This window comes from Anarhichas minor, unplaced genomic scaffold (genome assembly GCF_050575085.1).
Source record: "Anarhichas minor isolate MPS153535 unplaced genomic scaffold, ASM5057508v1 ptg000046l, whole genome shotgun sequence".
NCBI lineage: Eukaryota > Metazoa > Chordata > Actinopteri > Perciformes > Anarhichadidae > Anarhichas > Anarhichas minor.
This window is the reverse complement of record NW_027466492.1, coordinates 286,804-301,097: the sequence shown is the minus strand read 5'-3', so window position 1 is coordinate 301,097 and position 14,294 is coordinate 286,804. Positions and strand designations below refer to the sequence as shown.

At 43.0% G+C, this 14,294-nt stretch overlaps 1 protein-coding gene across 1 annotated transcript in view; it reads right to left on the bottom strand.

The window, feature by feature from the left end:
- LOC142971450 (spectrin beta chain, non-erythrocytic 1-like) overlaps positions 1–14,294 on the bottom strand; it is a 43,070-nt gene that overhangs the window by 7,139 nt on the left and 21,637 nt on the right. The window contains exons 21-25 of the mRNA XM_076111975.1: positions 13,965–14,190; positions 11,298–11,500; positions 9,916–10,006; positions 4,129–4,275; positions 4,031–4,046 (exon numbers count right to left, since the gene is read on the bottom strand). Of these exons, the coding sequence (XP_075968090.1) occupies positions 4,031–4,046; positions 4,129–4,275; positions 9,916–10,006; positions 11,298–11,500; positions 13,965–14,190 (683 nt within the window). The remainder of the gene's footprint in view (positions 1–4,030; positions 4,047–4,128; positions 4,276–9,915; positions 10,007–11,297; positions 11,501–13,964; positions 14,191–14,294) is intronic.

Sequence of the window (14,294 nt, the reverse complement as noted above, 5' to 3'; positions counted from 1 at the left end):
ATATTGTGCAGCATATTGAAATGTTCCCACTGTCCTCAATGTCAACGCCTAAAATTGATCCTCAAAAACACACAAACTTTGCATCTTCACCCTTCATCTTCACCAGCACTTCTGAATCAGTCTTAGGTGAAATATGATCGTGTAATTTTCGTCATATCATTCAGGTACATGTAGTGGCTTATTAAGTATGAATAACATGCTAACGTGACCATCTTTTACACAGTTTGGTAAAATTCCGTACGTTTGACTCAGATTTTGAGTGTGTTTTGATTAGATGTTGGTTGGGATGCGAAGGAGACTCATCCTGCAGTGTGAACAGAAGTCGAAACACTCTTCACACCTTTATTTTGTTGCAAAGACCAGTTGGACTCGTTGCAGTATGAATATAGGAATATAGGAAAAATCCATAAAGAAAGGAGAGCAGTTTAAGATGTCAGTGTTGTTTGAGTAGTGTAAGATAGTGTTGAGTAGGATGTCACAGGTTTTTTGTAAGCCAAATTACATACTTTCATCTGAAGATGAAAACAAAGAAATGCACAAAGCAATATTCTGATACTTTAGCTCGTGGGCGTAAAAAACCCACAATGGACCCCTTTATACATCAGAGCGGCAGCAGATTTGATAATTCTAGAGGTCCAGGTGCACACATCTTCTACAGACCACATTTCAGACGAACAAAGCCAAATGTTGTCCAAAGTAATCATGTCTATTATTTACAACGTGCGTGCAAATAATGTATTTATACCAGTTTTAATAACAAGCAAAATCCCTTTTACTTAAACCGACAAAGTGCCTTGTAAATGATCATCTTTTTACCACACATTTGCATTTGAAACAACAGGCTATCGTTTGGTCTCCTCTGTCTGTGTCACTCTTTCCTCCAGTAAGCGTTTTCCCGTGACCCAAATCTGCCCTCAGATCAGCACATGACCCATGAATCTATAATGAAAACAGCTCGGCGCTCTCAGGCCCTGCAGCGCCGCTCTCTCTGCATTATATACCGCTGTATATCATTAAGCATCAGCCAATTTTTCTCACATCATATCCCCACGTTATAAACATGCACACACACACACACACACACCTACCTCACAATGCCCACCATAGAAGAAGAAACAGAGGGAAACGACTGGGTTCTCAGCAACAGTAGTTAAAAGCAATGAGCAGAGTATAGTCCAGTATGACGCTGTTCAACTATATACGTAACCATCAGCCATAAAGTTAGTGATCAGCGAGCTGATTGGACAAGGACAGAGAGATGATGTAATACCTCGACTTCACTAGATTATTTGAAGCTTTTCTATTATGACTGTATGAGAACATTTTCACCGAAAGACCCCCCCCCCCCCCCCCCCAAGAAAACAGGAAGGTGTTTTCTTTTTAAAAGTGATATTTTAGTGGCTAAGACAAATATACCTTCACATTATTTTGGGGTGGATGTTTGGTGCACACATTCACTGGACACATGCATTTCATGGCTCTAGCAACATCTATGCACTGGCCAGTGAGAGCTGAAATGCCATATATATATATATATTTTTGATTTAGGGACTATTAAAGTCCTTTACTGGACTATTACTTAACCGTCTTTTGTAACTAACCAGGTACCACACGTGTCTGAACTGGAGCTGTAACTAACTGCTATTTCCATTATCTTGGAAAACATCAGGAAATGATGAAAAACAAAATCAACCATCGCCATATTCTTGTATCCAAACTGCTATTTTTTGTCTGAGCAACAGTCCAAAGCCTGAAGAAAATCAGTTCACTATAATGTTAGGAGAAGAACAACAGAACATTCTCAACTTTAAGAAGTTCTCATCATTCTCTGCCCCTCAACTGATCCATTCACCGACTAAGGAGTTCAGCTGTAGGAAGTCTTCGCGTACGTGCACAGATGAACACATAACGCAGTGCTGGGCCATGGCTCCATTAACTCTGCTCTACTCTCCCACCAGGGGAGTTCAGTTTCAGCCCTGCCCTGACTGCAGAGGATCGAGTCAACTGTGTGCACTGTAGCAAAGTACGATGCCTTCTGTTGACTGAAACACACCTAGTACAGCAATATGTCATGTATCACGTAGGAGCAACAGTGCTAATCTTTTTGACAATGAATCTGGTTTCAGTTTGAGGTTTCTTCACTCGAAATACAGTTCAGAAATTAGAATTCATTCTTCAGAACAGATGCACTGTCAAGATTTGTTTATATCACGCATTCACAGGCTTGATCGTCAACAACAGCCCATATGGGCTCGTCATCTGTCCTATCAGAACCTCCTCAGCAGCCACTCAGTTTCTAGTTATGAATACCCTAAAGGGTGATCACAAAAATCTCGTTTTGTACCGACAACATGCACAGTGAGACGGCTGAATGCTAGCCAGCAACTGTCAAAAAAGTCAGGAGGTCATATATGGGAGTAAACCCTGCCAGGACAAAGACTGAACATGTGGGAATTGTACAATCTTTTATCTTATTTCCTCTACCTTGTGCCTAAAATTGAGTTCTGATGTACGCACACAATTCCTGATCACAAACACGCAAACGTGTTGCATGTGTTTGTGACAACATGCAAGACTATTTCTCTATGTGCTGCTAAAATGGCTGCAGCGGAGTTGTGTCTCTATGAGAAAGAGAGAGAGAGGAATATGTTGTACATGTTGCCTGCCAATAAACAAACAGTTGTCAATCCATTCACAAATAGTTAAACAAATTAAAATAATGCTACATGATAAATAGAAGGCTTCAAACAGACCCTGCGCTCTGCCACATAATTCCTGATCGGAGCACCCGTATTTTTTCTGGGGGTCGTTACATTTGACGAGCGGGGTGCAAAAGGCCTCTGACAATTTCAGGCCAAGCAATTAAACAGGAGAGATGCAGAAATGTACCGACAACACAGATAGCGACATCACATCTCAGGTCATCTGCAGCATTAGAACATGCGCAAATGTCATTCAATTATCGCCTCTCACAGCCCAAACACAGAGGCACGCACACCGACCACACCGTGAGCGACTTTGCTTAAAACAGGATCACAGATCAGTGACGAGTTACATTCACGTCACAGCAGTCAGTCCGGAGGTGTGAACCCAACAGCCCAAAGCCAGACCGGCCAAACCTGGACGTGCGTGCAGCTGTGGGGAAACACGAGGCTAACCCGATTACGTCCGCCTCAACTGCAGCTTTACACAAGAGGCTGACGTGCCGTATGAATCTCCCTAATATGAAACAGATCTCATCGGGACACAGAGCGCTGGTGAAGGTTACAACGCCCCTCCCTCTCTATTTAAAGCCCCCTTCGGCCTTTGCCACTGGCTTTGTTACGCTTTAATTGAGTGAGTTTAGAGCTTAGGACTTTTGTAAAACAGTTCAAAATGAATTTGACATTAGTTAATGAAAGGCTGTGCAACTTCGATGATAAAGTACCAGCAGTGATGGAAACATAGGAGGTCACTTGTCTCTTTAAAATGGTACATTTGCTGAATATAAATGATAAACGTCTGTGACCAAACTGCTTTTTCACAGCTGCTATTCATCTCTGCAATTGCAGGTAACATACTCCTTCATCAACATTGCTTTCTCTGCTAACAATTAGCACAGTTAGCTAGACTCAGAGTCTACATGCCCTAATGAAGGAAGACAAAATAATGTAAACACTTGATGATTACAGTCTGTTTTTCATCTGGCCTGGTGTCCAGCACTTTGATACGTGACTGTTCAAAGCAACATATATGACAAATATGCCACATTATCGATGCACAAATTGCAATGGGTCAAAAGAACTCCAAAGTAACTCATTTTGTCGAGGGGAACAGTATGGAAAATATTGACAATGTCCACCAAACACAGACATACTGCAGCAACAAAAAGGCAATAGAGGCAACATACTATGAGAAGAGCACAGATCATGAAATCCTCCGCTGCTTATAAAACAAAACAAATACTACATGAAAGAATACACACAAACATTATTCCACATTGCAGAGACATTGTATCCTGTTCCAAGCAGCCAAGGCGCATGAAACTCACTCAACGACAGAATCCACTTTCAAGCAAAAGAAGAAAAAAAAAGTACCAAAACTGTATCCGCGCTGTTCAGGGGAACCAACAGCACTCACAGCACTCACCTTTTCAATTTTGTCCAGCCATTCCTTGTTCTGGGCCAACTCGGCCATGAAGGCCTGGTGCTTCAGCCATTTCTTATGAAGCTTCTGGGTCTCGTCTCGGCTGCTGTCCTTCGCCATCAGCATCTTCTCACACACCCAGTCGCCCAGCTGGACGAGGGAGGCAGGGAGAGAATAAAAGAGAGCGATAGAGAGAGAGGTGTCAATACTGGATGGGCATACATACTGTAAATAACTGTTGGTGCTTATTTTAAAAAGATTCTGATGCTCCAAAAACGCTCTCACACACACTAACATGCTGAAATTGTGTCCGCTTCATAGAGGATCATACTGTATGCTCGGTTGCATAACACACACACACACACACTTACACTACATTATCATAATACGCACATGTACATTTCCATTAGCTTCTTTAACTTGTAGAAGCTAAAGATAAACAGGCGACACGTGCAGCGGGAAACACAAGGTCAAACACAGAGTGAATATTTAATGACGCCCAAGCAGACACATGTAGGCAGACACACGTGTACCAACAAGCATGGCGGCGAGAATTCACATGTACACAAAGCAACTACACACACCTGCACAGTAAACAGCCCCCCCCCCACACACTACTACACATCTACTGTTCATCAGAGAGTCAAATGTGGACAAACGCACGGTGAGATCACTTCACGCCTGCGCTGACCCAATCAACCGAAATATTCAGGTCAGCATCGGCGCCCTCGTCTCTCCGTCACCGGCGACCTCACACCTGCACCCCCGGCCCTCTCTCCTAACCCAGCTGTGGAGCGCTTAACGCGAACGAGCCAGCGGGATCGTGGCGGCTGCAGGGAGCCGTCGGCGTCCGCATCCTCACCGGTCTGCCGCCACACACATGCAAAGACACTCGCAGAGCTGATGGAGAGAGATAGAGGGTGGAAAGGAAGAGAGAGAGAGAGAGAGAGAGAGAGAGAGAGAGAGAGAGAGAGAGAGAGAGAGAGAGAGAGAGAGAGAGAGAGAGAGAGAGAGAGAGAGAGAGAGAGAGAGAGAGAGAGAGAGAGACGCCTTTTGGAGAGCTGAGCACGAGACGGCCGCGCGAAAAGGTGTGCGGAGAGGAAATTGCCAAGCGGGAGGGTAAATAACAACAACAATACTAGAGGCTGAGGAGACAGACTGGAGACTTCAAACTGAGGCTGCGCTCCCCCCGTTCTCCCTCCCTCTCTCTCTCCCTCTCTCTATCCTCCCTATGTTGTTGAGGATTCGCTGAACGCTCAACGAGGAGAGAGAGAGAGAGAGAGGAGGGGGCGGACCGGTGACGAGTGAGAGGGCAAGAAGGAGGAGAACTGAGAGGAGAGAAGAAGAAAAAAAACACAATAAAATGGCAGGCAACCGAGCCAGTGCATGGGCGCCCCTCCCCTGCCTCGCACCTTGAGTGAGGGAGCGAGCGGGCTGCCTGGCTGGTTGGTTGGAGGAGAGATGGGGTGGAGGAGGAGGAGCGAAGGACTGGGATTGGGATATTTTTGGGGGGGTAGGAGGGGGTGAGGAGCAGGGGATGCAGGCAGCGCCTCAGGGCTCACCGATCAAGGCTAATGATGCTGGGCTGGTGGAGGTTGGCGGGGGTCAAAGCAGGAGGATGGACGAGTGTGGAGGGAGAGAGACTGAAAACCACAATAAGAGATTTGCTTTTGGGACTGAAACGCGCCCGGTCTTCGCGAACAGCCGAGCTCACGACTCCTCTACAGCTGCTTTTGTGTTATCCTTCCAACTCCCGCACTGCACCCCCCCCCACCCCCTCTACCGTCCCTCTCTTCCCCTCTCTGCAGCAGTCCCAGGCAGCCTTACTCTCCGTCTCCAGCTTGCCTGACTGCTGCAGTGGTAAAGCAGAGAGAAAACCAAGAGAGAGAGAGAGAGAGAGAGAGTGAGACAGTAAAGAGGGTTGGACAGAGGAAAGGAGACAGAAAAAAGGTGGGACGATAGTGGGAAGAGACGGACAAGTAGTAGAGGATTGGACAGAGCAGGGATTCGTCCTGAATGATGTGTTTGTAGCTTGATACATTGACTGCTCCTCTTTTCTTTAAAAGGACAAGGGGGTTGGATTTCCGTCAAACACCCCCTCTGTTTGTCTTCCTCTTCCTGGAGCTATATCACGCACGAGTCAGGACACGCCGGCTAACATGATTAAAGATGCCTCACGCATTCACACACACACACACACACACACACACACACACACACACACTCACACACATACAGAGGCAAACAGGAGTGTGTGCTCCTAATTGTGCATGAACACACGGGCTCTCACACACACACCTACAGGTCCCATGACCGCAGGGGTCATGGAGGGTCACCGCCTTATGAACCCCTTGAGACTGTAAATTAATTGAATGAGGGAAGAGGAGGAGGAGAATAGAAGAAGTGTGTTGGGAAGGGCACAAAATTAATGAGGATGAATGAGGCGGGGGGGGGGTAAGGAGAAGTTTGTCTGACGTTGTAGGGGGAAGAAAGGGACAGAAAAGAAGAGGGGGAGGAGGGAGAGAGGAGGATTGATGGCCTCATCATCACGTCATCAGACTCCACCTACTTAGTGTATTTGAGCTACCGGTCTTGGATTCTGTTGGACGAAAATAATTTAAAGACGTTGCACTGGCTTCTGGGAAAAAATGATGGAGGTCTGACATTTTATCGACTTAACCTTTGATGGGTCAATGAAAAAGAAGAATTACTTACAGAACTACTAGAAACCCACTCGGATTATTTTGCAGTAAAGTAGAGCATTTTCTGAATGCGTTTTGAATAATTGTGACACAGACAGGATTTCAAGATGCACTGATTACTAATATAAAGCTGTATAGCATATATAAATAAATACAAATTAGCATAATATATGGGGAAAGCAAGAAGGTTTCTGTTAAGTTAAGTAGAAGTTAAGTATATAATATTCGTACTTGAGGCTTTTCCAAGGTACTCCTGCATGTCCTAAACATCTAGTTTAGTGTTTCTCTAGCACAGCTTACAGAACACGTCATCACACAGAGTTTGAGCATAAAAGACATTGTATTAAGTGACCGAATGATTCCAGGACAAATGCTACTCCACTCATATACTGTAGGAAGACATTTTAGAAACAGATGTTGATGGTGCAAGATCACAGATTGGGAGCATTTCGATTGCCTCTCAACGACTCTCAACATGGCGACAGAGAGCTGGCTGCTCACAGCCAGCGGTGTTAACGGCGCTAACGGTGCAAACTACGGCAACAGTGCTGACAGAGCTAACGCAAGGGGGGAATGCGTAGCGAGGGACTTTTGCATGTCTTCCGTCGACTATATAGAGACACACTGTGTTCAACCATGCAGCCTTTGGGCATACACCTGCTGAAACAGACCTGGAGTTGAAGCCAGGTGGAAAGCTACAGTATGATCTCTAACTGAGTTCACCTCTTCAGGACTAAAGGGTACTGAAGAGGTGAACTCAGTTATGGAGGTGTACTGTAGATAAAGAGGGAGAGACGAGTTGAAAAGGGATTAGTTACACAAATGTCCAACTACCAAGATAATTGAGAACACGTGTGAATGTTTACATGTCTTGGTGTACTGCTGGTGTCATCTGCAAATAACTGAACCAAATACAAACATGAATACATCATTTATAACTAGAATTACCACCTCACGGTTGCCAAACAGTCGAATTACAGTTTATATTCGTATCTGTCCAAAATGTCATCAACTGCCATGATTAGCATATGAATTCATCAGTTATGGGAGAAAAAAGTGTTTTGTGAGGTGACCTTTGACCACCAAATTCTGATCAGTTCGTCCGTGGGTCCAGGTGGACATTTGATCCGACGGAAGGACAGACGGGACAGACGACCCGATAACATGATTCATAATAAACCCAAGAAATATGTCTAAAAGAGCAGAGAGTGTATTACAACTACTGTAACTCTGGTGTAGCTCGACTCTTAAAGTCTGTACCACAAAATAAGATGAACCTTGTTAGTGCAACAGAAATGCTGATGACTTCCTGCAGCGCTGCTTGCCCTCATGGTCAACCTATCACTGCTGGAATAGTTTGATTTTCTGACACCCACTGAAAAGACACAAGTTTGTACAAATGAACCACGAGGCTCATGTGTGAAATCAACCTCTAAGACCAAAGAGCATAAACTGCGGACGTGACCGTTTTGTGTACAGCAAAAATATTCGATCGTACTCGCTCGGAGTAAACGTGTTGGCGAGTAATGGAAAGCAGCGGCGTGAGGCAGGAAACATGAGGATGCAGCATGGACTGAGCACAAGAACACACCCTGGCAGCTGAGAGCTCAGGTTCCTACGGACTGACGCAGTGTCACTCGCACACAGTCGGCCGCACGCGCACACACACACACACACACACACACACACACACACACACAGACAGGCACACATGCCCCCGCACGGTCGGGGGAAGTCTCCTCATGCATACTGTATTTCTATAGACACGCACACCACACACCAGCAGACAGATAGATGTATAGCTGACACACACACACAACTACACACGTACATGTATGTACACACAGTGGGATACACTCTTCCTCTTTTGAATTAGTGATGAGGAAATGTGCAGCTGAATTATTCAGCAGAGCCAAAGAGAGAAAGTTGCTGAAACTAAACAAGGTTTTGGCTCAGAAAGAAGCCCGTGACTCCGCAGGGTGACAGAGCAAGATACTGCAGGACACGCATGATGTGTGAGGACCACATCAAAGAAAGATTCCAACAAGGAATCAGGATTAAATATGTGATGCTAAACATACTGTGTGCTGACATGGTTTTGCATGTCAGTGAAGTAGTTTGTATGTGGTTCTGCTGTCAAAGTGTAGCTCTGAGTGAAAAGAGGTTTTACTTTATATTGCTATAAATGCTCATTATCAGATTTACCGATCCAGACCATCATTTTACGACAAACTGCTAAAAGACCAGTAAATAAATTAAGTGTTTACATTGCAAACTATATACAAGCTGGTTGGAACTTTTTACAACATGTCATTATGACACTGGTATGGAAGAGCATTAGGACCAGGCATACGGAACAAAATATTTAAATTTTGTGAAGATTTTGTATTTTATTTAGCATTTTGAGAATAAATTAGTTTTTAAATGTCAAGAATAAAGACGAAATGCTGAGAAAAAACGGAGACACCATTTGAGGATGAAGTGGAAATTGTGAGCATAAAGTTGAAATTTTTAGAATAAAGTCAAAATGCCATATCCAAATAAAGTCAAAATGTTGAGAACAAAGACAAAATGTTCAGAATAAACTCAAAACACCATTCAAAAATAAAGCTGAAATGTCGAGAATGTCAAACGTTTGAGAATAAATCAAACACCTAGTCTTTGCACATATACTGAAATGTCCATTTTATTCTTGACATTTTGACTTTATTCTTGAATCACAACATTAAGAAATCACCCTGGTGATAAATGACAAAATGGTAAAATCGTATTGTTTACATTTCCACTTAAAAACATGGGACAGTTAATTCAAACCCATATATTTGGCTTATATTCACACATTCATTCATGGTAATTGCCAAGAAATCTTAAACATTGGTAAAAGTGATCAAAACTTTTGAAATAGAGATTTCTCGTGCTGCCACTAGAGGCTGCCAAAATGTGAAGTTGGCTATCGTGACAAAAAGGAACAAAGAGATGGTTTTCATTTTTTATCCCCTGTGAAAATACTCTCAAACCAATTTAATACAATTCCTCGCCAGTGACTTCAACCAGTACAACCAGTACAACCAGTCTATTGGCCTCCTACCTCATGACAGTCCTGAAGAAACCTCTGAAGTTCCCACTGGTCGTTGAGTTTCTCCAGCCACTGCTGGGCCAGCTCTCTGTTCTGGTTCCCCCTGAAGCAGTGAGGGACGGGAAGTTCAGTTTCAAGTATAATAAATAACTAAAAGTGGACCGAACTATAACATAGGCATGAGTGTATCTATCTTTGTTTATCTTTTGACAATCCAAACTCATTGTCTGACCGTCATCTGACTAAAATTCCCAACAAACAATGATGGAGGAATAATAATTGTATTTGTAGCAAACAGCAAACAAGCGCAGTTATCATTTGAATGAAAGAAAAAGCACCTTAATTAACGTAATAATCGTGAAATGGTTTACTACAGAAACAGAATGTAACACTTTAATATAACTACCTTGCACTGTGCTCATTTATTTGTCCCCATGGGAGAAAAATTAATGTCCAACCAGATAATTCATGTAAATTAAATCTAAAAACCATATGGTTCCTTACGTTGCTATTGTTGGACACATGCACACACGCACACACACACACACACACACACACACACACACACACACACACACACACACACACACAAAAAAGCATCCCAACCCCCACCCAACACACACACACACCACCACCACCTCAGCTATCACAGAGATTTCATGGTCAGGTGTCGGTTGTGGTGGACTAAACAGACCGAGCTTTGTGTTTTTCTCTCTTTGCTTTGTTTCATTTATTCTTGAGGGTCTCTCTCCTTTCAAATGCTTTAGCTGCTATTATTCTTTTTTTTTTTTATTATCGTTGCATTGTGTCCTGACAGCTGCTTGCTTCTTTGTGCTTTGAAATCAGCTTAAGTGTTTGGAGCTGCAGTTAGTGCTCACTTTGAACAGAACTAGCATGAAGAAACCTGAAACGTTTGGCAACATTTCATCTTAAATGGAGATTTATTCAAGAAAAAAAAACTACTTAGGGTTTACAAGCTAGCGACTACTTAAGGATCTGTATTTTCTTTAAAAAAAATATTCACTAACATAATACATCACTGTATACAAAAAGGCTTTTCTCTGATATCCTATAACTGTATATTTATTTATTTAATTGTGCTTTAACTCAGCATATATTTTTTGTGTCATAATTTCTACATGCTCACACTCAGTGAACTTCCTAAATCAGTTGTAACATGTATAGATATATATAATATAGTTATAACTGAATTGTAAATGTGGGCATTCACCGTTTTGAAGCTCTTTTGACAGCTTTCAATGCTTCATAATGAAATCAAAATTACCATATTCAACAGATATCGTCTTCTACTTCAGATATTTGTCCTTAAATTAGTCTAATCCAAGTCATTCCATTCATCGCTTCATAAACCTTGTTATGTTAGCATCTGGTACCTGTTGGCGAGGGTGTCGATGCGTTCCTTGATGCGGTCCGAGTAGATGTTACTCTGGCTGATCAGACTCTCTCCAGCCTCGATCACAGCTTTGATCCGGTGTAGGTTCAGCTCCATGGTGGTGGTGAAGTCCTTGTGTTTCTTTATGGCGGCCTCCACCGTTTCCACCGTGGTGGGCAGCTCCACGTGGGCGAGGGCCGACTCCTGGGAAATGAAGACGTAACAGTGAGGTGGTTTCCTGGTTTAAGAGCTGACTAAGTGAAGTCAGGGGATATGTAGAAAAGTAAAGAAAAAGTAAAATAAATATCTGAAGAGTGCTTCTTGAAATTTAAGCTGATATTTAATGGTTTCTAAAAAATCATATGAGCAACAACCAGTTTTACTCTTTACATTGTCGATCAGTTGATCGAAAAGAAAAAAATATTGTCAACTAATTTGATAATCCATTAATCAGTCACAGTCGAATCATCGCAGTGGCGGAAAAATGCGGTAATGAAACAACGGATGATTCCATTCAGGCTATAAGGGGGAGTTGAATGTCTGATCATACATAGAATAGCTTGGTGTCTCCCTATAAATCATGATGTAAAGCCTATTTTGGTTTAAATCTGTTTATAATGCTGTTCATCAAATTTCAGAAAAAACTCATGTGCTTACAATCAATCTCAAGTGTGACTGAATACATCCACATGTAGCACAAACTTGCCACCAGGCTAAATATCATGAAGGCTAAATAACAACAACATAAGGCTGCTGTTTCAAAATCAAAGAAAACATAAGACCGTAGCACAATCATCTAATATAGTGCCACACTGTACACACACACACACAACACACAAAAACAACGCTGCCCATGATTGTGAAACACAACATCAGCGTTTGTCACATGTATCTCAGCAAATAGTTTTGTTGTTCTTACTACTTTTCCATATAAAGCTTAAACAGACAGCGATGAGCAACACACACGCCACATAATTTGGCGATCAGTCGACTATCAGCAAGACTTGACCAATCGGATGTGACTATGTCAATTCTTAGTCAGGATCACTTTTGTGATTTTTCTGTTAAATTGTGTGGGTACGTTTTTCACTATTTTCTGTCATATATTAGACTGAAAGATGAATCAATTAGTTTGTGAAATAATTGTGAAAAACTTAAATTTTGTTCCATCAATCCCTAAATATTAAAAAATGTAAGAAAAACTACTCAAACGAACCACATCATTACAGATGTACTATGTGGCCTCTGGACGCAGAGAAAGTAAAATGAAACTGAGGAAGAAACAACAGAGAGGCAGACATCTTTGATACGTATTCAAGAAGAAATGCTGCTCTCTCTGAATCAAACCCCCGGGCTAATGAGGAGAGCTGGTCCCTGGTAAAGATCTTTTATCAAGCCAAAAGGGACGTTTCGGCCAGCACACACACACACACACACACACACACACACACACACACATAGACATACGCGCACACACAAGAGTCGAAGGCAGCTCTGCCTGTGACATTTAAGATTAGAAAAAAAATAGAGATAATCCGATATAATTTTTCCTTCCCGATACCGATACCTGAACTTAAATATCGGCTGACACAGCTGTGTGTGCGTGTGTGTGTGTGTGTGCACACTATACTACTAACCCTGTATGGATGTGATATGATTGCTATAACAGTTGTATGGCTTAGCTCTCAGGTTAAACCCTACAGACAATGAATACCATAGAAGTTTCTCTTATCGTCTAGTTTGACAGATTTTCCTGTCAAATATTGACAAATTGCGGACATTTTGTTAGCTATGTCTAACGTTACACTCTCCGATCGCTACTGCACATGTGCAACTCTCAACCGATATGGAAAAAGAAGTGAGATGGCTCACTCCTTAGTGACTTCCATCATCGATTTCAGACGCAGCGATCGTTTTTTTTCCGGAGCCGAAGATGGAAGTAGCCAACGAGTGAGCCATCCAGCCGCTTCTCTGTTGAGAGTTGCACACGCTCAGTAGCGATTTGTCAGGATGTACGGATCAGGTTGTGAGTGACACGCGTTGTTGTTGGTCCTGTGTAGCGTAAATTGTCTGATAAATGATATGATAATGTGATATTGGATCGGTGCATCGACACGCATACTCGCCAATACCCGATCCAGCATGTTAGGTTGTATCAGAGGCATTTACGACACTGGTCTCATTACAGGAACAACTCCAGAAGAAACAAACCTCAATGCACGTGATACGAAGATTAAATAAAAGAGAAACTTCACCTAAAAGGTGCAATGTGAATACAGCAACATAAAAGCACATACTGCATGTTGCATACATCAGTTGGCTGTTAAGCGTAATTTAATGGAACTTCTCTAATATTGCAAGAAAATAGTTGAGCTATTTAAGTTTCGCTAGAAGCTTTGCTAATGAGTTAATTACATACAAAGCCCGTTAACAACAAATAGTAAAGTCATGCAGGACGATGGATGGCTTTTTCACGTCACCTGGCGTTGGTCATATTTCACGGCTGGATGACTTCAGAGCAATCCCTCCAAAGGTTTTCGAGATATTTCATTTTTGAACCAGAGGTTTTGGACTGACAGAACAACGACCCAGAACTGCTGAAAAAGAGCTGTCTGGAGAGACGCTCCTCGTAAACTCTCAACACTTGCTCGATGTTTGCTTGTCTCACCTGGTTGTTGAGGAAGGATTCGGCCTGTTTGACATCCCGCAGGAAGAGGTGGAAGATGTGAGCCTGGACCAGGACTTCTCTCCGGCTCTCCCACATCTCCAGGAGTTTGTTCCAGCCGACATCGAGCTTCTGGAGCCACTGCTGCAGGGCGGCCTGAGGGAGGGGAGCCTCCTCGGACTCCAGCAGCTCGTTCATGGCCTGCAGGCGCTCGTAGTCCTCCTCGTACCTGCACGACAGAGACCGACAGAGACCGTGACACATGATGTCATGGTTAAGAAGGAAGATGTGTTAAAAAAGTCATGAATGAGCCTTTGATTGCCCCGGCGACCC